At 42.3% G+C, this 24699-nt stretch overlaps 1 protein-coding gene across 2 annotated transcripts in view; it reads right to left on the bottom strand.

Moving 5' to 3' along the window:
* LOC137321938 (3',5'-cyclic-AMP phosphodiesterase 7B-like) overlaps nucleotides 1-24699 on the bottom strand; it is a 167984-nt gene that overhangs the window by 38226 nt on the left and 105059 nt on the right. For both annotated transcript variants that reach the window (XM_067984824.1, XM_067984825.1), the window contains 3 exons: nucleotides 12346-12429; nucleotides 8151-8302; nucleotides 320-383 (listed from right to left, as the gene is read on the bottom strand). In XM_067984824.1, coding sequence (XP_067840925.1) covers nucleotides 320-383; nucleotides 8151-8302; nucleotides 12346-12429 — 300 coding nt within the window. The remainder of the gene's footprint in view (nucleotides 1-319; nucleotides 384-8150; nucleotides 8303-12345; nucleotides 12430-24699) is intronic.

A 24699-nucleotide genomic window follows, 5' to 3' on the forward strand; every position in this document is an offset into this window, starting at 1 on the left:
CCTTCCCGCTGGCTTTGGACGGGAGTCAGCTTGAGGGGATTTAAATGAGCCCCAAGAGTTAAAGTCACCCGAGCGCCATGCTCCGGGGAACCAGATGGATCACCAGTGTTTTGGCCCCTACACCCCAAAGCATCATGCTTTCAGAGCTTGCCCATTTAATGCACAATATCTTCCCTTTGTAAATGGCAACATCTTGCAACTATATACTTGTGGTATTATTTTTAATATGGTTATGGAACAGTACAGGGAAAAGTACATTTTGATAGACAAAGTACAAGCAGCATACACCAACTTACTAAAAATTCACTGATGAACTTACCATTTGTCAGACGGTCGAACAAGAAAATGTCAAAGTTCCACATTCCAACTTTTGATAGCATATGCTGAAACAGGAAGGAAAAAAAATCTAATTTTATATAGCGAAACACATAAAATTGACTTGTATTGCATTAGTTTTATTTACTGTTGCACCAGAAATGACTTCATTGCAATTACATTTTTTTGGCATTGCTGGAAATGATACCACAGTTGACGTTGAGGAAAGGAATATAGAAAGAGCTTCACATTGATCTGGCTAGAATGGCTCTGCAACAAATGTGTTCAATTTCCTTTTAAAGATTTACATTTAACATGATTATTTAATTACTTACTTAACATGGAACATAAATAGAACACAAAATAAGGAATCAGGGGGGACAATCTATATTGAGTACTGAAGTGGAACAAAGAGGTAACCTAAAGTTAGGGAACTTTTGGGAAATACTGACTGTAATATAATTAGGTACATTGCAAGAAAAGAAAAGGAAAAGTCAAGGTCAAGGGAACTTGACTGCGGAAAAAAAGCAAAGGGACTCTGCCCAGATTAAACAGAAAGGAAAAGTGGCAAATAGAACTGTAGATCAGCAAAGGAAAATATGTAAACAATAGATGGAAAGGGTAAAAATCAAACATAGTCCTTGGGAAAAAAAAGAGTGTGTCAAAAGCTGAGGTTCCATGGATAAATTGTGAGATTAGATCAAATCTGAAACAAAAAAAGCATTCAGCATTTACAGGACAGATAATAAAAAAGCCAGGATAAATATAATGAAAGTTAAAAAAGATTAGAAAGGCTGAGTATAAAAAAAGTAAAAAACTAAAAAGATTTCTACGTACACATTAGTAATAAGAAGCTAGTCAAGGTAGAGGTAAGGCTGCTAAATGAGGAAGGAGGCAAGCTTGCAGTGAAGAGTGAGGGAAAAAGCAGCAATACTAAATAGGTACTTTGCCTCAGTTTTCACAGAGGGAGTGGATAGTGGGGGTGTAGAACTACCAGAAGTGGTTGAGCTTATTTCTTAAAGAGATGGTAAAATAATGAATGGAAAATTAGACGGACACCATTATGGCCTTGTCTCCATGCCTCATTTGTCCTCTATGTGCTTTGTTCATGAGTTCTGAGTCTACCTTCTTATACTTATTCTGAAGTCCCCTAATCATTCTAGTAACTATTCTCTGCACCATCTCCAACTCACCTACATGCTTCCTCTAGTAAGGATTCTAGAACTGCACAAAATACAGTGCAGCCTGACCAATGCTCTATACAGTTGAAGAATAACTTCCTTTAATCTTCACTCTATTTCTCTTTTTATAAAACCCATCTTCTGATTTGTTTACTTTACAGCAGACAGATATCGGCTTGATGCCTTGAGAAACCTATGACTCACCTACTTCTTTTAATACCTTGGGGTGGAAACCATCAGATCCTGGAGATTTGTCTATCTTCAGTCTCATTATTTTCTCCATTTTAACATATTAAATCTAGTAAGTTCCTCCCCTTGATTTATTTTTAGTTTTCCTCATATGTCTGGTACTTTATCCTCATCCTCTACTGTGACGACCGATACAAAGTAATTATTTAGCAAGTCTGCCATTTCCTTATTTTCAATTATAATATCACCTGTGTCTGACTTTAAGGGGCTCGCATTAACCTTAGCCACCCTCTTTCTCTTGATATATTTGTAAAAACTTTTAGTATTATCCTTGACATCCCTCAAGTTTTTTCTCGTATACCCTTTTTGCAACTCTTACTATTTTCTTTGTATCCATTTGCTGTTCTTTATATCTCTCCCAGTCTGCAGGATCTCCACTATTCTTTGTATTTGTGTAAGCCCTTTCTTTTAATTTTATACTATCTCTCACCTCTTTTGTTGACCAAGGTTGTTTAATTACAGAAGTAGAGCTCTTGCCTTTTAGGGGTATGTACAAATCTTGTATTGTACTGAATACTTCTTTGAACATCTCCCACTGTTCATCTGTAGTTTTACCACTTAACAGTTCTGCCCAGTTTACTGTGGTCAATTTCTGTCTCATCCCTTTATTTAAAACCGTGGTTTGCGCCTCATCCTTCTCCCTCTCAAACCTAATATCGAATTCAATCATTTTCTGGTCACTGTTAGCTAGGTGTTTCCTTACCATTAGATTGTTGACTAATTCTGGCTTATTACTCAACATTAAATCTAGTATGGCCTGTCCTCTTGTTCGTTCAAGAACAACCGGAAAACTGTCTTGAATGCACTCGATGCAATGCTTTGAACTGTAGCAGTTGTTGTTTTTGTATTGTCACACTCTTCCCTTGGAGAATAGTAGTAGAAGCATTCGCAGGACGATTAACAGTCTGACAAGCTGCGATGTGAACACTCCTTCCATACCAGTCGATAGGGTGGTTAGTCCTATGTGGTGGGAGGCTTTTATGGGCTCCCACAATTCATAAGATATTGAGGGGTGGGGGGGGGCACCCACACCCACACCCACTAATGCAAGTATGGGAAAGGTAGGATTGAGGTCGCAATCAGATCTGCCATGATCTTATCAAACGGCAGTGTAGGCTCGAGAGGCCGAATGGCCTACTTCTGCTCTTAATTCGTAAGTTGGTATCCCGCTGGATATAACCCAGAATATAGAGCCAGATCTCCGGTCTCCACTCGCTGGGACTGTCTGGAGCAGGGCTCGAACCCTGTATCTCCTGACCAGGAGGCGGGAATACTACCACTAAGCCAAAGACTCACTCCAACTGTAGAGCTGAACATGCTAAATAAAACCAAAACACAACTTCCACAGCTAGTTTGAAATTGAGGTTGAAAATTTATTAAAAGTGGCTCTGGCTCAAAATTGGATTCTCCAAATATTCAATGTTTGTGTTAAATAATCTGTTGTAATCTCATTGTCCATTTTGGGAAGAAATGGTTTAGCTAAATTATAAACAGCATTTTACTATTTGTTTACAATCTTCAGGAAGTTTTACATAACTCACAAATGGTAGCAAGTTGCAAAGTATTTTTGGCAGAGTTGTAATATTTTTTAAGTTTTCAAAGAATGTTTATGGCATAAGTATCTTTGTGTCTGACAGTGCCCAATGGTGAATCTCAAGCCAAAAACATGTCACCTCAACTGAAAATGTAGAAACAAAGAATCCCCTCCTCCCCCCCAAAAAAGATCACAAAATCAATTATGGATTTAATTAGTGACTTTTGGTACATGGTCAATACAGGACTGAAATCTAGTGCAATTGAAAACAGCTGGTATGTCAACGGCAATTCACTCAGCTTCATGTGGTGTCATCAAATGAAAGTCTGTTTCATAGCTCCATATCCTACTTAATACACAATCTTGGTTTCAAACAGTTTCAAAGTTTTCTATACAACTCCTCCCTCAAGATTGCAAAACTCAAAGTTTAAAAGACAACAGGATAGATTTTGGTATTGACTGTCTGTGCAACAAGCATTATCTGGCCTCATAGCTCTGTCCCCAATTACCCTGTCACCAATTACCCCCCCCCCCCAACACTGAAGCCACCCCTTCCTCGCCCACTGCATGCAAATGGCAATGGTGGTGGGGTGCGGTGTGTGTGGCCCTGGCAGATTTTCCTGGAGTCCCCTTGTGCTACCGTGGCTCCCATGCCCATCATGTGGTAGTAGGCCCCAGGGTGTGGCGGTAATGGTAATCCCCAATGGAGGAAGCGGACTTTGTAGTGGCATTCTCTGCAACACTACAAGAATTTTGCAGCCAAGCACTGGCAAGTGCGTTCATGGTGGTGAGGATCCCTCTCTGAGTCAGAAGGCTGTAGGTTCAAGCCCCACTCCAGAGACATGGGTACATAACCTAGGCTGACATTTCAGTGCAGTTCTGAAGGACTGTTGCATTGACGGAGGTGCTGTCTTTAGGATGGGACATTAAATCTGACGCACCATTTGCCCTCTCAGGTGGACGTAAAAGATCAAAAGATCACATAGTACTTTGAAGTTCTCCCAGTCTCCTAGCTGACATTTATCCCTCAACTAACAGCAACAAAAACAGATTATCTGGTCATTTTATCATTTCTATTTGTGGGACTTTGCTGTGTGCAAATCAACTGCTGCGTTTCCCTACATTACAACAGTGACTACAATTCAAAAGTACTTCATTTGCTGTAAAGTCAATGGAAATGAAAATTGGGAGAGATGTATAAAGGCGGCCAAATCAATATTGCCCATTTTATACTATGACCCAAAGTTAAAATTACCCCCAATGCTTAATAACTGATGACAATGATACAAGTCAGCAATTGCAATAGCATTTTGCCTTCCGTACCACTTCTCTCTCCACACATCTTAATTTTGCGTTTGGTTTTACCCAACTTTCCACTCCCTTCCACACAACTACAGTCAAATCTCTCAACTCTTTTGAAGCACTGACTGAACAATTTTATTGCATACACAAACACAGTGGAAGTTTATTTTTACAAACTTTGTGTTCTTTGATTCTGGTTCTGACAAAAGCTCCACTGTAGCCAGAGGAGCACAAAAGCTCGGAAAGCTGAATTTAATTTTTGGGGTGAAAGTACTTCAATAGTCCCAGTGAGGCTGTAATACAAGATTTGACGTCATTACTTTTTGCCAACTTATCTTTACATTTATACAGCGTCTTTCATGTCCTCAGGATGTCCCAAAACTCGACACAATGAATTAATTATTTTGAAGTGTAATCACTTTTGTTTTGTAGGCAAATACAGCAGCCAATTTGTGCCCAGCAAGGTCCACAAACAGCAAATTAGATAAATGACCAGATGATCGGGTTTTGTGATGTTAGTTGAGGGATGCCAGGAGAACCCCTCTTCAAATGCGGAAAATTGCCCAGGTTTGTCCTATCCATAAAAAGCAGGACAAATCCAATCCGGCCAATTACCGCCCTATCAGTCGACTCTCAATCATCAGCAAAGTGATGGAAGGTGTCATCAACAGTGCTATCAAGCGGCACTTACTCACCAATAACCTGCTCACCAATGCTCAGTTTGGGTTCCGGCAGTACCACTCGGCTCCAGACCTCATAGAATCATAGAATCATAGAATCATAGAAGTTACAACATGGAAACAGGCCCTTCGGCCCAACATGTCCATGTCGCCCAGTTTATACCACTAAGCTAGTCCCAATTTCCTGCACTTGGCCCGTATCCCTCTATACCCATCTTACCCATGTAACTGTCCAAATGCTTTTTAAAAGACAAAATTGTACCCGCCTCTACTACTGCCTCCGGCAGCTCGTTCCAGACACTCACCACCCTTTGAGTGAAAAAATTGCCCCTCTGGACCCTTTTGTATCTCTCCCCTCTCACCTTAAATCTATGCCCCCTCGTTATAGACTCCCCTACCTTTGGGAAAAGATTTTGACTATCTACCTTATCTATGCCCCTCATTATTTTATAGACTTCTATAAGATCACCCCTTAACCTCCTACTCTCCAGGGAAAAAAGTCCCAGTCTGTCTAACCTCTCCCTATAAGTCAAACCATCAAGTCCTGGTAGCATCCTAGTAAATCTTTTCTGCACTCTTTCTAGTTTAATAATATCCTTTCTATAATAGGGTGACCAGAACTGTACACAGTACTCCAAGTGTGGCCTCACCAATGCCCTGTACAACTTCAACAAGACATCCCAACTCCTGCATTCAATGTTCTGACCAATGAAACCAAGCATGCCGAATGCCTTCTTCACCACCCTATCCACCTGTGACTCCACTTTCAATGAGCTATGAACCTGTACTCCTAGATCTCTTTGTTCTATAACTCTCCCCAACGCCCTACCATTAACGGAGTAGGTCCTGGCCCGATTCGATCTACCAAAATGCATCACCTCACATTTATCTAAATTAAACTCCATCTGCCATTCATCGGCCCACTGGCCCAATTTATCAAGATCCCGTTGCAATCCTAGATAACCTTCTTCACTGTCCACAATGCCACCAATCTTGGTGTCATCTGCAAACTTACTAACCATGCCTCCTAAATTCTCATCCAAATCATTAATATAAATAACAAATAACAGCGGACCCAGCACCGATCCCTGAGGCACACCGCTGGACACAGGCATCCAGTTTGAAAAACAACCCTCTACAACCACCCTCTGTCTTCTGTCGTCAAGCCAATTTTGTATCCAATTGGCTACCTCACCTTGGATCCCATGAGATTTAACCTTATGTAACAACCTACCATGCGGTACCTTGTCAAAGGCTTTGCTGAAGTCCATGTAGACCACGTCTACTGCACAGCCCTCATCTATCTTCTTGGTTACCCCTTCAAAAAACTCAATCAAATTCATTACAGCCTTCGTCCAAACATGAACAAAAGAACTGAATTCCTGAGGTGAGGTGAGAGTGACTGCCCTTGATATCAAGGCAGCATTTGACCGACTGTGGCACCAAGGAGCCCTAGTAAAATTGAAGTCAATGGGAATCAGGGGGAAAACTCTCCAGTGGCTAGAGTCATACCTAGCACAAAAAGATGATAGTGGTTGTTGGAGGCCAATCATCTCAACCCCAGGACATTGTTGCAGGAGTTTCTCAGGGCAATGTCCTAGGCCCAACCATCTTCAGCTGCTTCATCAATGACCTTCCTTCCATCATAAGGTCAGAAATGGGGATGTTCGCTGATGATTGCACAGTGTTCAGTTCCATTCGCAACCCCTCAAATAATGAAGCAGTCCGTGCCCGCCTGCAGCAAGACCTGGACAACATCCAGGCTTGGGCTGATAAGTAGCAAGTAACATTCGCGCCAGACAAGTGCCAGGCAATGACCATCTCCAACAGGAGAGAGTCTAACGACCTCTCCTTGACATTCAACGGCATTACCATCGCCGAATCCCCCACCATCAACATCCTGGGGGTCACCATTGACCAGAAACTTAACTGGACCAACCACATAAATACTGTGGCTACAAGTGCAGGTCAGAGGCTGGGTATTCTGCGGTGAGTGACTCACTTCCTGACTCCCTAAAGCCTTTCCACCATCTACAAGGCACAAGTCAGGTGTGTGACGGAATACTCTCCACTTGCCTGAATGAGTGCAGCTCCAACAACACTCAAGAAACTCGACACCATCCAGGACAAAGCAGCCCGCTTGATTGGTACTCCATCCACCACCCTAAACATTCACTCCCTTCACCACCGGCGCACAGTGGCTGCAGTGTGTACCATCCACAGGATGCACTGCAGCAACTCGCCAAGGCTTCTTCGATAGCACCTCCCAAACCCGCGACCTCTACCACCTAGAAGGACAAGGGCAGCAGGCACATGGGAACAACACCACCTGCACGTTCCCCTCCAAGTCACACATCCTCCCGATTTGGAAATATATTGCCGTTCCTTCATTGTTGCTGGGTCAAAATCCTGGAACTCCCTACCTAACAGCACTGTGGGAGAACCTTCACCACACGGACTGCAGCAGTTCAAGAAGGTGGCTCACCACCACCTTCTTAAGGGCAATTAGGGATGGGCAATAAATGCTGGCCTTGCCAGCGATGCCCACATCCCATGAACAAATATAAAAAAAGTGTTGTGGCATCTTATACAACCACCTGAACATGCAAATAGAGTCTCATTTTATTGTCCTATCTCAAAGTATCAGCCTAGATTATGTACTCAACTCCTAGAGTGGGGCTTGAACTCACAACTGTCTGACTCAGAGGAGAGATTGCCACCACTGAGCCAAGATGCTTTCCCAGTTTAAAGCAGCAATCTAAAAACCCTCAACCTATTTTGAAACCAATTCTAGAGAGAGTATTGTAGAACTCTTTAAGTTGTAGTTCCAGTCATACTCAGTTTTCAATGAAGACTGATTGAAATCATATTAATTCAAATTTCACATACCCTGGCTTGTCCAAGATAATCCTCATCCAATAAATGCAGACACGTCTGTGGTACAATGCCACGCAGGAGTCGAGAAGCATGAAAATACCTCTGAAAACTCAATAGTCTTTTCACCCTTTTCTTTGTGCCGATTTCACCTGAATGTGCAGTTGCTGAAAAAAAGAGAAAAATGAATTTAGAAATAATTGGAAGAAATTAAAACAAAACACTCAAATTAAATGCATCCCTGGTCAAAATTTGTGTTTGGTATATTTATTAAGTCTGAATTGGTCATTCCTGGCTCCTAATCCAACAACAGGTTATTCTCCCTCTGGCAAACAGCCATAAAAGCTCTTTGAATCGAAAATAGCATTGTGCTAGTTAAGTCATAACAGATACAACTGTTTATACTGTGTACTTTCCCATGGCATTGCTTACAATAAGTTGCAGAATATGCCGTTTCACATTTAGAGAAGCACTGCACCACGTAACATACAACATTATACAACAACAATACTGTAAAGGGACTGCTACGGTGGAGATTAACTTGTTCTGTCTCTTTAAAGCTATAAAGTGCACTTACTGTACAAAGGCACATTCTGAGGTCAATTAGGGCTAATTCCTGTTGCTGAAGAAAGTTGCGGGTGAAATTGGTATTAGGCGGTTGCGCAAAATGGGTGATAACGAATTGTCTGCCCGTTTTACACACCGCCCGATTTTCTTTTCCGTTCCTTTGTCTCCAGACTGGCAGTTGCTTGTAAATCCTCATTTGAGGAGAGGCCAAGTTACAGTGAGAAGAAACCAGTAGCAAATGACTTACTCGTCTTAAAAAAATTAAATATATGCTGCTAGTTCATTGATAGATTCTCTGTCTTTTCAGTTGTGATTTGTTCAATTGTCGTTTCTTGTTATTTTATCAATATGATATGTGAGGCAATCAAGTGCAAATGGGACACCTTCAAATGCAACAGTGGGTGTGACAGACGTAAGACTTATACGTATAGATTTCTGATGGTCTTTCCAACTTTTTAATAAACACACAGAACTAAAAAGGAAAAAAAGCAAGGCTCACATTAGTTCTGAAAGCAAACAGATCAAACCGACCCCAATGATGATAAGTGGACCCACTCATAGAGGATCCCCTTGACCTTACATCCTATCACAATCACTCCATTGTTTATTAGATGAAATGGAGACTAAAGGTAACTCCACAAAGGATCCTTATAAAGGGGATTATTTGGAAAACAAAAGCTTCTTTTAAGTAATGAAAAAAATGTTTTGTACTTGGGACCTAGCACCTCACATTCAGAACACTTACAACAAAGTTACTTTTCCCTTTCAGGTTAATAGTTTGTTGGATTACACTTTGATGGGGACTTGTCCGATTTAAAGTAATCCCTTCTCTTTCCCGTGCAGCAGCCGCGTCCATTGAAGAGGTGGCGACCTGTTTCCAGGTCTCCATCAATGACGTTCTGAAACCAACTTCTTGGGCATAGGTGATGCCCCTCTGCTTTTCTGTCATGTGGTGAAGCATCTCATCTTTATTTGCCATCCCCCCAAAGAAGCACAGCCAAAATCAGGAACTCAAAAACGCATGAGGATTGTGGGTGTGAATGAGTACCCCATTGCTCTATGGCACAACATACTGGGGCCCACATGCACACGTTTTATTTTATTTCAGTTCTCTTTTTTTCAGCCTAAGTTAATCATGGCTGTTGTCATTTCCTACTAAATTATTTGATGGTTTTCTTTCAGTTGTTTACTGAACCTATGACCCTCCCAGTGTTTTCAGAATCTAATGTTCCAGTAGAAAATTCTCTCCTTTTTGCTTCCTCCACTCACCACTTAACAGGATGTGTGTTGTGCATGTCCTATAATGGTTCTCTCTCTCTCTCTCCCCCCAAGGTTTTCTCTCTCACCCCAACCTCTCTCTTATCCCCCACTGCCATTAAGTAGATTCTCTCACTGAATCTCTCTTTCCCTACTTCAAAAGAATCTTTCTCCCAGCCACCACGCCTCTCCCGCCACCTCCAGTTTTTCCAGTTGTTCCTTTTACCTACCTTTCTCAATGGAGGAGGAAAGATTGTAGAAATGCAGGGAGGAAAGAAAATGGGGGAGGGATGGAAAAGGAAATTAAAGATGGAGGGAAGGAAGGAAAGGAAACAGAAGAAAAAGAAAGGGAAACAAAGGGAAAGATGAAGCAGAGGAAAGGAAAAGAAATAAAAAAGAGAGAAGAAAGGAAAGATGGGTAGAAAGGAATGAAAGGAGTTGAAGACAGAAATAAAGAGGGAAAGAAAAAGAACGGGAATTGATTGGAGAATGACTCCTGCATGTACACATATCAGGGCCATCACTGTTCTATGAAGAAGCATCTTCCTTTGCAAATGTTGAAGCCCCAGCCACATGTTGACTCCTCGTAATTGAAGTCTTTTACATCGTAGACAGACTTATGTGAATGTGCAATTTTTTTTTTACATCTGCATCGTTACATTCGGTAACTGAATGTTGGAAGTTAGCTGATTGGGTTGACAAAGAAACTAGTGACAAGTCTTCTGAAATATGGACTTGAACTTATTTATGGATCAATTCTTTTGTAAAGTTTTTTTTTAAAACAATTTACTCCAAAATAATTTTCCCTGACATCATTATTTTTTAATGAAATTAAAAATGTTAGCCATTTTCATATTTTGAGATACAATAGGGGAAGATGTCTTCCATATGGTACATGCAGTGAAACTGTAACATGAATGCTTTTAAGACTTCACATATATTATGCACAGATGAATTCCTTCCGAAGTGGCTTTCTGATAGATAGTTAACATTTTATGCAGAAATGCAATATAACCATTAAATAGAATAAGTAAGCACGCAAAGTCAGAAAAAATTGCTAATTACAAATTTAAGCAATTTAGGTTATTAAAAATGTCTGCTTGGAGCTATTTAAATAGGACTTTGCAGATTTTCATTTCAGCAACGTAAAACAAAGCCTCTAATACGTCAAATGCATTCCAGCAATTTAATAAAGTCAATGTGTGTGCTTCATTCTCTTTGAAGGTTTCCTATTTGAAGCTTACACTACATAAAGCAGGAAGCAGGTGCTACAGTGCTGTATGCATATGAACGCTACAAAGTCAGCATAGGAAATGGACTTTAATCATTCGAGTGCTTTAATTTTGTACTTTTGCCAACAGCAGAGGTTATTTGACATGAAAATTTTCCAAGATACTTGGAAAGATCCAGAATTACACTTCAAAACATACGAGCCAAGAATTGCATATGGCTGAAAATGGATTAGTGTACAGTAATTGTCACACATAACTGATTGCTATTATTGAGTTCATTGGTATGGATGTCACTGCCAGGGCCTATATTAGTATGTGCGTCACTTTGCTGTAAAGCAGATCAGCAATATTCCGACAGTTTCTGCTGATTATAGACACAATCAGAGTGTTTTTTTTAAAAAAGAATTTGTGTTCAATTCACTATTGATTTAATAAAGTATGGCACACTACCATTGAAAACAGCACAAGTAACTATTATTAGCTGTAAAGTGAAGAGCAGACTTAGACATATCATGGGCTGATCTTTAGACACTGCGAAAGTCATCATGGGCTCCCTACTAATTTTCCACAAACGAACTTAAACATTGTCATTAGCTTCCTACTGCTTATATGATCTAACTGTGTGCACGAGTTAGCCCTCTTTCTTGTCTATCTCCCTTCCCAAACAAAAAACACTGACTGGGTTCTCTGTGAGCAGTACTTTCAGAAGTTTGCTAGATGAACTACGGGATGGTCAAACCAAATTTTAGTTAGTAGAGGTATCCAGGATGAGGAACTGCAGAGAACCTGTTTCCAACTGTGCTTCTTCTTAAGAGAAAATCCCCAGCTGTTGAGGCTTTTCTTCAGAACAGTCGGCATTTATATTTTATATATGGGACACATCTCTTATTTAAATTTATATTGTAAGTGCCCTCGACATAATTGGGTACATGTGGTCAAACAGTGAAGTCAATTTCTGACGCAGATGCAATTTTGTTTCAAAAGGGAAATTTATGATGAATGGCCAGGCCGTAAACTTCCTTATTTTAATTTCACTACAAATTCACAAGATCGCATCCACTTCCAGGAATTCAGCAAAAGCAGCAGCCACTGTGCAGGGAATAAAGACTCTGGGCTCTGTGGGTTTTTGTCTCAAGAATTTTGTTAGTACTTACTATTCAGAAGACGAAAATCAATGACTGGGTATGACCCTCGACGCTCAGAGAGAAGCCCTGCTTGCCCTCTCACTCGTGCATTTCCTGGGAAAACACAGATTCAAGAGAAATGGTTCAGCATTAGTATTCTATGCTGCTATTGCAGTCCCTTTATCTTTTAAGAACATAAGAACATAAGAAATAGGAGCAGGAGTAGGCCAATCGGCCCCTCGAGCCTGCTCCGCCATTCAATAAGATCATGGCTAATCTGATCCTAACCTCAAATTTAAATTCATGTCCAATTTCCTGCCCGCTCCCCATAACCCCTAATTCCCTTTACTTCTAGGAAACTGTCTATTTCTGTTTTAAATTTATTTAATGATGTCGCTTCCACAGCTTCCTGGGGCAGCAAATTCCACAGACCTACCACCCTCTGAGTGAAGAAGCTTCTCCTCATCTCAGTTTTGAAAGAGCAGCCCCTTATTCTAAGATTATGCCCCCTAGTTCTAGTTTCACCCATCCTTGGGAACATCCATACCGCATCCACCCGATCAAGCCCCTTCACAATCTTATATGTTTCAATAAGATCGCCTCTCATTCTTCTGAACTCCAATGAGTAGAGTCCCAATCTACTCAACCTCTCCTCATATGTCCAGCCCTCATCCCCGGGATTAACCGAGTGAACCTTCTTTGTACTGCCTCGAGAGCAAGTATGTCTTTTCTTAAGTATGGAGACCAAAACTGTATGCAGTATTCCAGGTGTGGTCTCACCAATACCTTATATAACTGCAGCAATACCTCCCTGTTTTTATATTCTATCCCCCTAGCAATAAAAGCCAACATTCCGTTGGCCTTCTTGATCACCTGCTGCACCTGCAAACTAACTTTTTGATTTTCTTGCACTAGGACCCCCAGATCCCTTTGTACTGCAGTACTTTCCAGTTTCTCGCCATTAAGATAATAACTTGCACCTTGATTTTTCCTGCCAAAGTGCATAACCTCACATTTTCCAATATTGTATTGCATCTGCCAAATCTCTGCCCACTCACCCAGCCTGTCTATATCCCCTTGTAGGTTTTTTGCACCACATTTTAAAATCTTCACATGTTGTAGTCATAATTGGTTAAGTATTCCATGTTTTGATAGAAGTAGAAATGTTGATCATGATATCTACAAAACAAAAGTAGGTCTAACGTATTCCACTAAATAAAATGACTGTTGTCTGCGATCAGTGTCGTCAGCCAACAGTAAAGATTTTCTTAAAGATCCAGGCCTAGGTTTTCTCTAGGCTGGCACGCTGGTGGAAGTACAGCAGGTGGGCAATTCCGCCTACCACACGCACATGCCACTGATCCCGATGTGTTTTCAAGGGTCAGCTAATATGCGTACACAAGAATGAACACCTGACACCCGTGACTGGGCACAGATGCTAGGGGAGGTGGAAATCGTAGTAGTGCAGCAGGATTTAACATCCAAAAACCAAAAAACTGCAGATGCTGGAAATCCTAAAGAAAAACAGAAAATCTGGAAACACTCAGCAGATCAGGCAGCATCTGTGTAGAGAATAGATGAGTTTTGATAAAGGGCCCACACCCGAAACATTAACTCAACTGTATGCTCCACTGATGTTGCCTGACCCGATGAGTGTTTCTGACATTTTTAGGATTTAAAGTCCAACTTATTCTCCTGGACCTGCGATCATCTGTGAAGTTCCTTGAAAGTTTGTAGCTGCAGTAGGAGAAAAAGGAGAAGGCTCTTTTAGATGTGATGCCATGTTTTTGGGGGAGGGTTTTGATTTTAGATTAGGAAAAGCTGTCCCTGTTAGATTGCTCCTGATTTTTCCAGCAGTAGCAGGGGTGCTGTCTTCCACCTGCTGGGTCCATCCTGATGGGCCTCTTCTCCTTCATGTAGGCTACTACAGCTGGATCCCTCTGGCCAAGGAAAATTATGCAGTATACCACCAATATTTGCTGGACCCATGCAGGAGAATATTGCACAGTACCACCAGATCTGTTGAGGCAGCAGAATTGGGATTTCAGCATGCTGAAGGTATGCTGCGTGATGACTCAAGTTGTTGAATGCACCTCATTGTATTGTTCCTTGCCTGGGCTTCCAGACAATTGCACTGGGGTCATTAGCCATGGCTGTAGAGAGTATCCCTCGTCTCCAAGTATCTCATCCAGTAAGTCCATCCTGGAACATGACAGTTAAGCATGACTGCCTCAGCATGAATGAGTTATGACTAATCCTTGGGTATCTAGTGTGTGGTGGAATACAATTCTGCTGCTACTGATAACCCACAGCATCTTGTGGATGCCCAGTTTTGAGCTGCTAGATCTGTTTTTTAATTTAACCCACTTAGCACAGTGGTAGTGCCATAAGACATGCTCCTCAGCGTGAAGATGGGACTTAATCTCCACAAAGACTGTGCAGTGGTCACTCTTACCAATGTTGTCATAGACAGACGCATCTGCAACAGGTAGATTGTTGAGGATGAGGTCAAGTAGGTTATCACCTCATGTTCTCTCACCACCTGCAAGCCCAGTCAGGCAGCTATGTCCTTCAGGACTCAGCCAACTCAGTCAGTGGTGGCACTACCAATCCACACTTGGTGATGGACATTGAAGTTACCCACCCAGAATATATTCCCATACCTATAAAACAGGTGTCCAAGTTATCGGCTAAATCAATACAGGAGCTTGGAAGATAGATATGAATCAAGGAGGTCTTTCAGCCCATTTGACCACATCCTTGGAGAATACCAACCCACCATTTTCTCATTGCAACATCTAGCTGTTTCTTAAATAAGTTACAACCTGGCCTCAACCATCCTGTTCCAACTCTGGAGAAGTTCATGGCTTCATCACTTGTTACACTGCCTAGATTTCTTAATAGTGGAGATGGGAAAATAGGAAATAAACCTAAAATTGAGTTGTGTAGTAAAGACACGTCCATTCTACAGGAAATAGACTTAATTCCCTACAAAGATAGAGGTGTTTCTTGGAATATGTTTGTAAATAGCTTGTACAGGATAATTATTGCACAAGGGCACAGATGGGTATAAGAATCTCTTCACTAGTCCACTGGGCTAGTTATTCCACTGTGATAAATTCATTTCTAAATATACTGGTCTTATGCTCATTTCAATTTTTAACGCTGCTAAAAAAAACAACTTCTAGCTATATTCTACTTAAGAAATTAGCCAAGTGGCAACTTGTCCCAAGTTGACAAAATGGATTGAATCAGTGGAAACGAACAAGTAATGTCAGAAGAAAGCAATAAAAGACAAAATACAAGCAGGCACGCTTATCAGTCACTGAAGCCTCATTGGGGACAAGAGATGAATCGGTCTTTGACTTTCTGTGGAGCAAAAGTGATCACACATCTGGGCAGCAATGGACAAAAGACAATGTAAATGATAGATTCGTGGAAGGGGATATGAGTGATATAAAGAATTTTGAAAATTGCACCATGATTACTGCTTCTCAAAATTATATCAATTTTGACGATTTTACATTTTTAGCTACTGTAAATATGTGTAATTAAATTCTGATTTCAAAAACATTGCAAGTTTACAAATGTTGTCAAATAGCTTGTTTAAATTCCAAGGAAGGAATTTCATATGGAGTAATTGTGTTCGAATGTTAGTGTCCCATGGTGTAATTAATGTGTGGATCATGGTGCAATGCATTGGTTTGCAAAAAACAGCCTTGCAATGTTTGCATAGACTTGTGATAAAAACATAAGGGGATATAGATTGGTATGCACTGCGCCCGTTTCTGGGTGTAAATTGCGCAGGCATTCGGCCCACGTTGGGTCTATTTTGTAGGTGACCGCCTAAAACAGGCCTTAGGCCCTTGGCATGTTAATTAGGGGCTTAATGCTTGTTGAAGGGCCTGTGTCAAATTGGGCTGCCCTGAGCGGAGCTGGTGCTGGACCTGCACTGCTCAGGTTTTCCAGGCGTCCATGCGGCTTAGCAAGCGGCCACCACCAAAAAGGTAAGTAAAACATTTTTAAAAAACTTTTAATGTGGAGCCGGGGAGAGCAGGAGTACTTCTGATGGCCGCTGACAGCTGTGATGGGCTTCCCACCTACTGTCCCCCCCACCCCCTTCCGAGACATACCTGAGGGCTGCAGGCTGCCCGAAATTGTATTCTTCCATTGGGTGAGCTGTGGTGGCGCGACAGGCGCCAGCAGCTTACCCCAAATATGTAGATGAGGCCCGAGGGCCAATTTCTAGGAACATGGAAAGGCAATTTTACCCAACAAATCATCACCTTTTGTCATAACAACTAGTTTTCATTGTTCACTTTTGTTCTGTTGTATCTGAACAAATGAACAATACTTTCAATAATCTATATATTATAAATATATAGGCAGGCGAGGGCCTCACTGAAATGTGAAAACTGGGGTCGGATGATGCCATTCAGACTCCAATGAGTTTTGACACACAGTTGCTGGCCTTGCGAGCGAAACCTGGGGCCATGCAGGGGCAGGCCAAGAGGGCCGAGAAGGCAAGTAAATTTAATTTTTTTTAAGGTTTCCTGTAGGGCCAGGAGGAGCAGGTATGCTCCTCCTGTCCCTACAAGGAAATCTCGGGCCTCTTCTGTCTTGGCCTTGCCCCATTCCACCGACTGTGATCGCCCCCCCCCCCCCCTCCACCAACTCCCTCGATGCACTTACCTAACTGCCAGGGGTCGTTTTCTTGGGGCCTTGGCAGCGGCCTGCTGCTGTGCGTTTTTCTGTTCCCACCTGCCAGACTTGACGTTATTCCCATGGGTTCGGGTGGGGGTCAGTTCTTGGATACTGTAATGAGGCCTGGGGGTTACAATAGCCCGGCCTCATGCCAGTGCGGCATGCAAGCTTGCCACTCGCCCCGGTCTGCCTCTCACCCACTGCACTCATAAGCATAGTAGAAAGAAAGACTTGCATTTATATAGCGCCTTTCACATCCTCAGAACGTCCCAAAGCACTTTCACAGCCAATGATGTACTTTTGAAATATAGTTACTGTTGTAATGTAGAAAACGCACCAGCCAAATTGCACACAGCAAGATCCCGCAGACAGCAATGAAATAAATGACCAGATCATCTGTTTTAGGTATTAGTCGAGGGATAAACGTTGGCCAGGACACCGGTGATAACTCCCCTGCTCTTCTACGAATAGTGCCGTGGAATCTTTAATGTCCAACTGAGAAGACAGATGGGACCTCGATATAACGTCTCATCCAAAAGACAGTGCAGCACTCCCTCAGTACTGCACTGAATTGTCAGCTGCGATTATGTGCTCAAGTCTCTGGAGTGAGATTTGAACCCACAACCTTCTGACTTAGAGGCGAGAGTGCTACCCACTGAGTCAAGGCTGACACCTAGTTCATTGCAAGCTCCTAGACAATATGTCTATCCATTCTAGACAAAAAATTGTGGAATAACATTCCTGTAAACAAGCATTGCTGTTTCTGCCGCAGCCTAGGTCTACAGACATCAACTGAGCCTCCCAAAAGGGACATTTCCTGAACGGATGTTTGGCTACTTGGCATATCCCAGTGGTGTCTGTATATAAACATAGTTCCTGTTTGACGACAAAGTTCACCTCGATCACGTCTAACTGTCATTAAGGGTGGAGTACATACGGCAGACAGTTCAAAGATACTGAAACATCACACACATTATAGGCCGCAGTCAAACGGCAATTAATGTCAAGGTCATTGTGTGTGTCTGTAACAGAGGAATGCTGCGTTTAAACAGCAGCTGTGTTTGGAATGAAGAAAGCAGTCAAAACATTTTTTGTAAACTGTGCTGTTAATTTATTTTGGAATATAAAAGTTTACATTGTAAAACAAGTTTATATCTGTTGTTTGATAAGTGGTTAGAATCAGGGACAAAATGTTTGTGCTGTATTTTAAGTTTCAAAATTCTAAAAATGTAAGCCAGTGAGGTTGTACAGTAGTACAAGGAAAACACTCACAAGCAAAATATTCTTTTACACAATCATTCTCTTTATCCACAATCATATTAAACGCCCACTTTGAGCAGTATTAACACAGAATACTTTTGTTTTTTCCAACATTTTGTTATTGACACTTAGTTGAAAAAGATTCTGCTAACCCACATGATAATATTTTAATTCGTCACCTAAAGCTATTTGCTGTCAGTGGAAAACAAAATACTGATCTGTGCTTCCCCCATGGCAACTGCATACACAAAACAATGTACAGAGATTTTGACCAATTGAGATCTACATTCCAAAATTAGTTTTAGATATTCTCTCAAATGGGATGAGTGAAAACCAGTGAAGACTTGGGAGTTTTCAGAATCAACAGAGCAGGCACACTATCTTTTGTGTTGTAGTTTATAATTCTATAGGGAAGTGGGATTACAGTAGATAGCTCCAGTTGAAGAGCCCGCACTGGCATATTCGCGATGGATTGAATATCTTACCTTCTGTGCTGTAGTTTCTATGGGGTGAATTTTCACTTTTAATACCGTGCGATAGTGGATCCGCTGCCCATTATATACCCAGCCTGATTTTTGTTTCCATTGAAGCAGCCGAATTGCTACTGCCCGTTTTCTGCCCCGTGGTAAAAGAGAAAATTCACCCCTCTGACTGTAAAAAGCCAAACAAAATTTGGCTACACCGTTGCAGCCTTTCTGGCTCCTTGCCAACTATTTTGGTTTTGTTGCAACTGAGCAACCAAGCCAATTTGGCTGTTCAGTTGCAACAAAAGTCACGTCAGCACAAGGGAAAGAGCTGATTGATGAGTAGCTGCTAAGTATTTTTTTTAAGTCTTTAATTTTATTTTTGTTAAGTTTAGTTAATAATATAATAAATAGAGACATGGCAGGGTACCTCGGTCCCGTCAAATGCACATCTTGTGCCATGTGGGAACTCCAGGATGCTTCCCGTGTCCTGGACAACCACAGGTGCAGGAAGTGTCGTCAGCTGGAGGAGCTCGAGCTCCGGATTTCGGAGCTTGAGCAGCAGCCGATGTCACTGCAGTGCATCTGCGAGGCTGAGAGCTACGTGGATAGCACGTTTCTGGAGGTGGTCACCCTGCAGCTTAAGAGAGTGCAGGCAGAGAGGGACTGGGTGACCGCCAGACAGACGGGTAATGCAGGAGTCCCCTGAGGGCATCTCACTCTCTAACCAGTATTCAGTTCTGAATACTGGTGAAGGAGAGGGTTTCCCCTGGGGAGTGCAACCAGAGCCAAGACCAGAGCGTATGGGTGGCTCGGCTGTAGGTGGGGGGGGGGGGGGAAGAGGAGAAAGGTCAGGAGAGCAATAATGATAGGGGATTCTAGAGTTAGGGGAACAGACAGGCATTTCTGCGGCCGCAGACGTGATTCCAGGATGGTATGTTGCCTCCCTGGTGCCAGGGTCAAGGATGTTACTGAGTGGCTGAAGAACATTCTGGAGGGAGAGGGTGAACAGCCAGAGGTCGTGGTCCATATCGGTACCAACGACATAGGTAGGAAGAGGGATGAGGTGCTGCAGGTAGAGTTTAAGGTGTTAGGAAAGAGATTAACAAGCAGGACCTCAAAGATAGTAATCTCTGGATTACTCCCAGTGCCACGCGCTAGTGAGTATAGAAATAGGAGGATGGAGCAGATGAATGCGTGGCTGGAGAGATGGTGCAGGAGGGAGGGCTTTAGATTCCTGGGGCATTGGGACCAGTTCTGGGGGAAGGTGGGACCTGCACAGGCCGGACGGGTTGCACCTCAACGGAGCTGGGATCAATGTCCTCGCAGGGAGGTTCGCTATGTTGTGGGGAGGGTTTTAACTAATTTGGCAGGGGTATGGTCACCAGGATGCAGCACTGGAAAGGAGAAACAAGGTGCACAAAGGATTGGGAGAGTAAGATAGCACTAGAATAAGAAATAGTACGGTATTAGGTGGGATCAGACTAAGAAAGTCTAAGATAGGTTTACAGTACGTGTGTAAACGCACAAAGCGTAGTAAACAAGGTTGGTGAGCTGCAGGCGCAAATAGCCACATGGGAACATGATGTTGAGGTGATAACGAAGACCTGACTCAAAAAAGGGCAGGACTGGGTACAAAATATTCCTGGATACAAGGTGTTCAGGAAAGATAGGGAAGGAAAAAAAGGAGTGGGGGGGGGGGGGGGTTTGGTGGTAGTATTGAGTAAGGAGAATATTGCAGCGCTGGAGAGAGAGGATGTTCTGGAGGGGTCAAGGACAAAATCTATTTGGTTAGAGTTAAGAAACAAAAGAGGTGCCATTACACGACTGGGTGTATTCTATAGGCCACCAACTAGTGGGAAGGATATAGAGGAACAAATTTGCAGGGAAATTACAGAGAGGTCCAAAAGCCACAGAGTAGTGATAACGGGGGACTTCAACTATCCTAATATAGACTGGGATAGTAATAATATAAGGGGCAAAGAGGGGGAGGAATTTTTGAACTATGTTGAGGAGAACTTTCTTGACCAGTAGGTTTCCAGCCCAACGAGGAAGGAGACATTGATGGATTTGGTTTTGGGGAATGAGGCGGGCCAAGTGGAGCAAGTGTCAGTGGGGGAACGTTTAGGGAACAGCAATCATAGTATCATAAGGTTTAGAATAGCTATGGAAAAGGACATGGACCATTCTAAAGTAAAAATACTCAATTCGAGGAGGGCCAATTTCAGTGGGATGAGAACTGATCTGGCCCGGGTAAACTGGAATCAAAGATTGGCAGGCAAAACTGTAATTGAACAATGGGCAGCCTTTACGGAGAAGATGGTTGGGGCACAGTCTAGGTACATTCCCACGAGAGAGAAAGGTAGGGCAACTAAAGCCAGAGCTCCCTGGATGACAAAAGAGATAGTGAGTAAGATGAAATGGAAAAATGGGGCATATGACAGATGTCAGGTTGATAACACAGGTGAGAACCAGGCTGAATATAGAAAGTTCAGAGGGGAGGCGAGAAAGGAAATAAGAGGGGCAAAGAGAGAGTATAATAATAGACTGTCGGCCAACTAAAAGGGAATCCAAAAGTCTTCTATAGGCATGTAAACAATAAACAGGTAGTAAGAGGAGGGGTGGGGCCGATTAGGGACCAAAAAGGAGATCTACTCACGGAGGCAGAGGGATTGGCCGAGGTACTACATGAGTACTTTGCTGCTAGAGTCTCAGTAAAGGAAGTTGTAGTTCAGCTACTGGATGGGCTAAAATTTGATAAAGAGGAGGTACTGGAAAGACTAGCTGTAGTTAAAATAGATAAGTCACCCGGTCCGGATGGGATGCATCCTAGGTTGCTGAGGGAAGTAAGGGTGGAAATTGCGGAAGTACTGGCCATAATCTTCCAAACATCCTTAGATACAGGGGTGGTGCCAGAGGACTGGAGGATTGCAAATGTTATACCCTTGTTCAATAAAGGGTGTAAGAATAAACCCAGCAACTACAGGCCAGTCAGTTTAACTTCGGTGGTGGAGAAACTTTTAGAAAAGGTAATCTGGGACAGAATTAGCAGTCACTTGGACAAGTGTGGATTGATTAGGGAAAGCCAGCATGGATTTGTTAAAGGCAAATCGTATTTAACTAATTTGATAGTTTTTTGGTGAGGTAACAGAGAGGGTAGATGAGGGCAATGCAGTTGATATGGTGTATACGGACTTTCAAAAGGCATTTGATAAAGTGCCGCATAATAGGCTTGTCATCAAGATTGAAGCCCATGGAATAAAAGGGGCAATAGCAGCATGGATACAGAATTGGCTAAGTAACAAGAAACAGAGAGTAGTGGTGAACGGTTGTTTTTCGGACTGGAGGGAGGTGTACAATGGTGTTCCCCAGGGGTTGGTACTAGGTCCACTGCTTTTCTTGATATATATTAATGACTTGGACTTGGGTGTACAGGACACAATTTGCAAATTTGCAGATGACACAAAACTTGGAAGCGTAGTGAACAGTGAGGAGGATAGTGATAGACTTCAAGAGGATATAGACAGACTGGTGGCATGGGCGGACACGTGGCAGATGAAATTTAATGCAGAAAATAGCGAGGTGATACATTTTGGTAGGAAGAATGAGGAGAGGCAATATAAACTAAGGGGCACAATTCTAAAAGGTGTACAGGATCAGAGAGATCGGGGGTATATGTACACAAATCTTTGAAGGTGGCAGGTCAGGTTGAGAAAGCGGTTAAAAAAGCATATGGGATCCTGGGCTTTATAAGTAGAGGCATAGAGTACAAAAGCAAGGAAGTCATGATGAACCTTTATAAAACACTGGTTCGGCCACAACTGCAGTATTGTGTCCAGTTCTGGGCACCGCACTTTAGGAAAGATGTGGCCTTAGAGAGGGTGCAGAAGAGATTTACTGGAATTATTCCAGGGATGAGGGACTTTAGTTATGTGGATAGACTGGAGAAGCTGGGGTTGTTCTCCTTGGAACAGAGAAGGTTGAGAGGAAATTTGATAGAGGTGTTCAAAATCATGAAGGGTCTAGACAAAGTAGATAGACAGAAATTATTCCCATTAGCAGAAGGGTCAAGAATCAGAGGACATAGATTTAAGGTGATTGGCAAAAGAACCAATGGTGATATGTGAAAAACTTTTTTACACAGCGAGTGGTTAGGATCTGGAATGTACTGCCCGAGGGGGTGGTGGAGGCAGATTCAATCATGGCCTTCAAAAGGGAACTGGATAAGTACTTGAAAGGAAAAAATTTGCAGGGCGATGAGGATAGGGCGGGGGAGTGGCACACCTGGATTGCTCATGCATAGAGCTGGCACGGACTCGATGGGCCGAATGGCCTCCTTCCGTGCTGTAACCTTTCTATGATTTAATTCTGCTACCTAAGAAGACCATCATTTTGCAAAATAAACCTTCTACACCTTCTATCTATGGGTTTACAGAAGCATTCATGTAACAGACTGTTCCAGAAGAGCGTTCTTTTGCACCACATTGATGACCATGTCAAGCTGGCACTGCAGTGTGGGTTGCCAACTCTGGTTGATGTATTTTTGAAGGGTTGATCACATGACGTTTTATCATGTTTGATGATACAGCATTCGAATGTGTGGCATTTGATCATATGACATTTGCCCACTCTTTGCAAATGTTATTGAATTTACCTTAGTTGAGTGTTTCAGTATCACAAAGGGATGAATAACATATTTTAGTCTTTTTGCTTTGTAGAATACAAAGATTTCAGTGTGATGAATAACAACATTATTTATAAATCGAAGCAAGCCTAGGTAATCCATTTCCTGAGCTGATTTTAGGTTACTGCTGAACTTCATTCTCTATTAAGAGAGAAATTTCCACCATTCCAAATTCTTTTCCCCTCACATTTGTTCCTCATTTTCCCTAATTTCTCACTGCTGTCACTCATTGCCTTTGTTCATTATTCCGGCCTCGCCCCTCTCCCTCCCTGTCAACCAGTTTCCCACACATAACCGATCTGGCCCAATACTCTTTACAGGACTCCACACGGGTAATTTAAACTGAGGGGAGAATTGGAATACTGCAGGCCTGAAAGTTCATTTTTAGCTTTAAATTCATCCCCCGCATGTTCACCATACAGGGCTCCCCCCCATCCCCTCCCCCAGTTATCGACTGGGTTTTATCGTCTTTATGGTGATATTTCCCAGGTTTTCTCCCCTCTCGTGTTTTTCTGAGCCACACAGGCACAAAGTTCTGCTTTTCTCCTGGGATGCTACCAACAGTGTCCAACCTCAATTCCGGGAGACTCCCAGACAATCCGGGAGAGTTGGCAACCCTAACTGTAGTAGACAGTGTATCCTCTGCACCACTCACCTTAATTTTTCTTATAGCCAAGATAAAAACAATAGCACACAAGAGTACTTTTGTGTGGTGCATCAAATAAAACCATTCTACATTGCAAGATCTCCTTTCTCGGAATCAAATACTGATACACTGACAACATACCTGTTGCTGGTGAAAAAGACTCCATACAGAATCAATCACCAGCTGTCCTCTCAGATGGACATGAAAGATCCCTATGGCACTATTCAATGAAAAGTAGGCGATTTCTCTTGGTTTCCTGGCCATCATTTATCCCTCAACCATCACCACCAAAAACAGATTATTTGATAATTTATCTCATTACTGTTTGTGGGATTTTGTTGTGCACAAATTAGCTGCCACCTTTCCCTACAACAGTGATTACGATTACACTTCAAAAGTACTTCATTTGCTGTGAAGTCCTTTGGGACATCCTGTGGTCATTAAAGGTGCTACATAAATACAAGTTTGTTCTTTCTTTTAGATATCTATGATTCCACGATTTCACAGTGTATAAGAGTGTTGTACTTTTAATCTTAGATCAATCAGATTGATGTTGTCCCTTCAAAATGGTAGTGAAAAAGTTATATTTCAAATGGTTGATGAATCCTCTACTCTTATATACTGTT

This window comes from Heptranchias perlo, chromosome 5 (assembly GCF_035084215.1).
Source record: "Heptranchias perlo isolate sHepPer1 chromosome 5, sHepPer1.hap1, whole genome shotgun sequence".
Lineage (NCBI taxonomy): Eukaryota > Metazoa > Chordata > Chondrichthyes > Hexanchiformes > Hexanchidae > Heptranchias > Heptranchias perlo.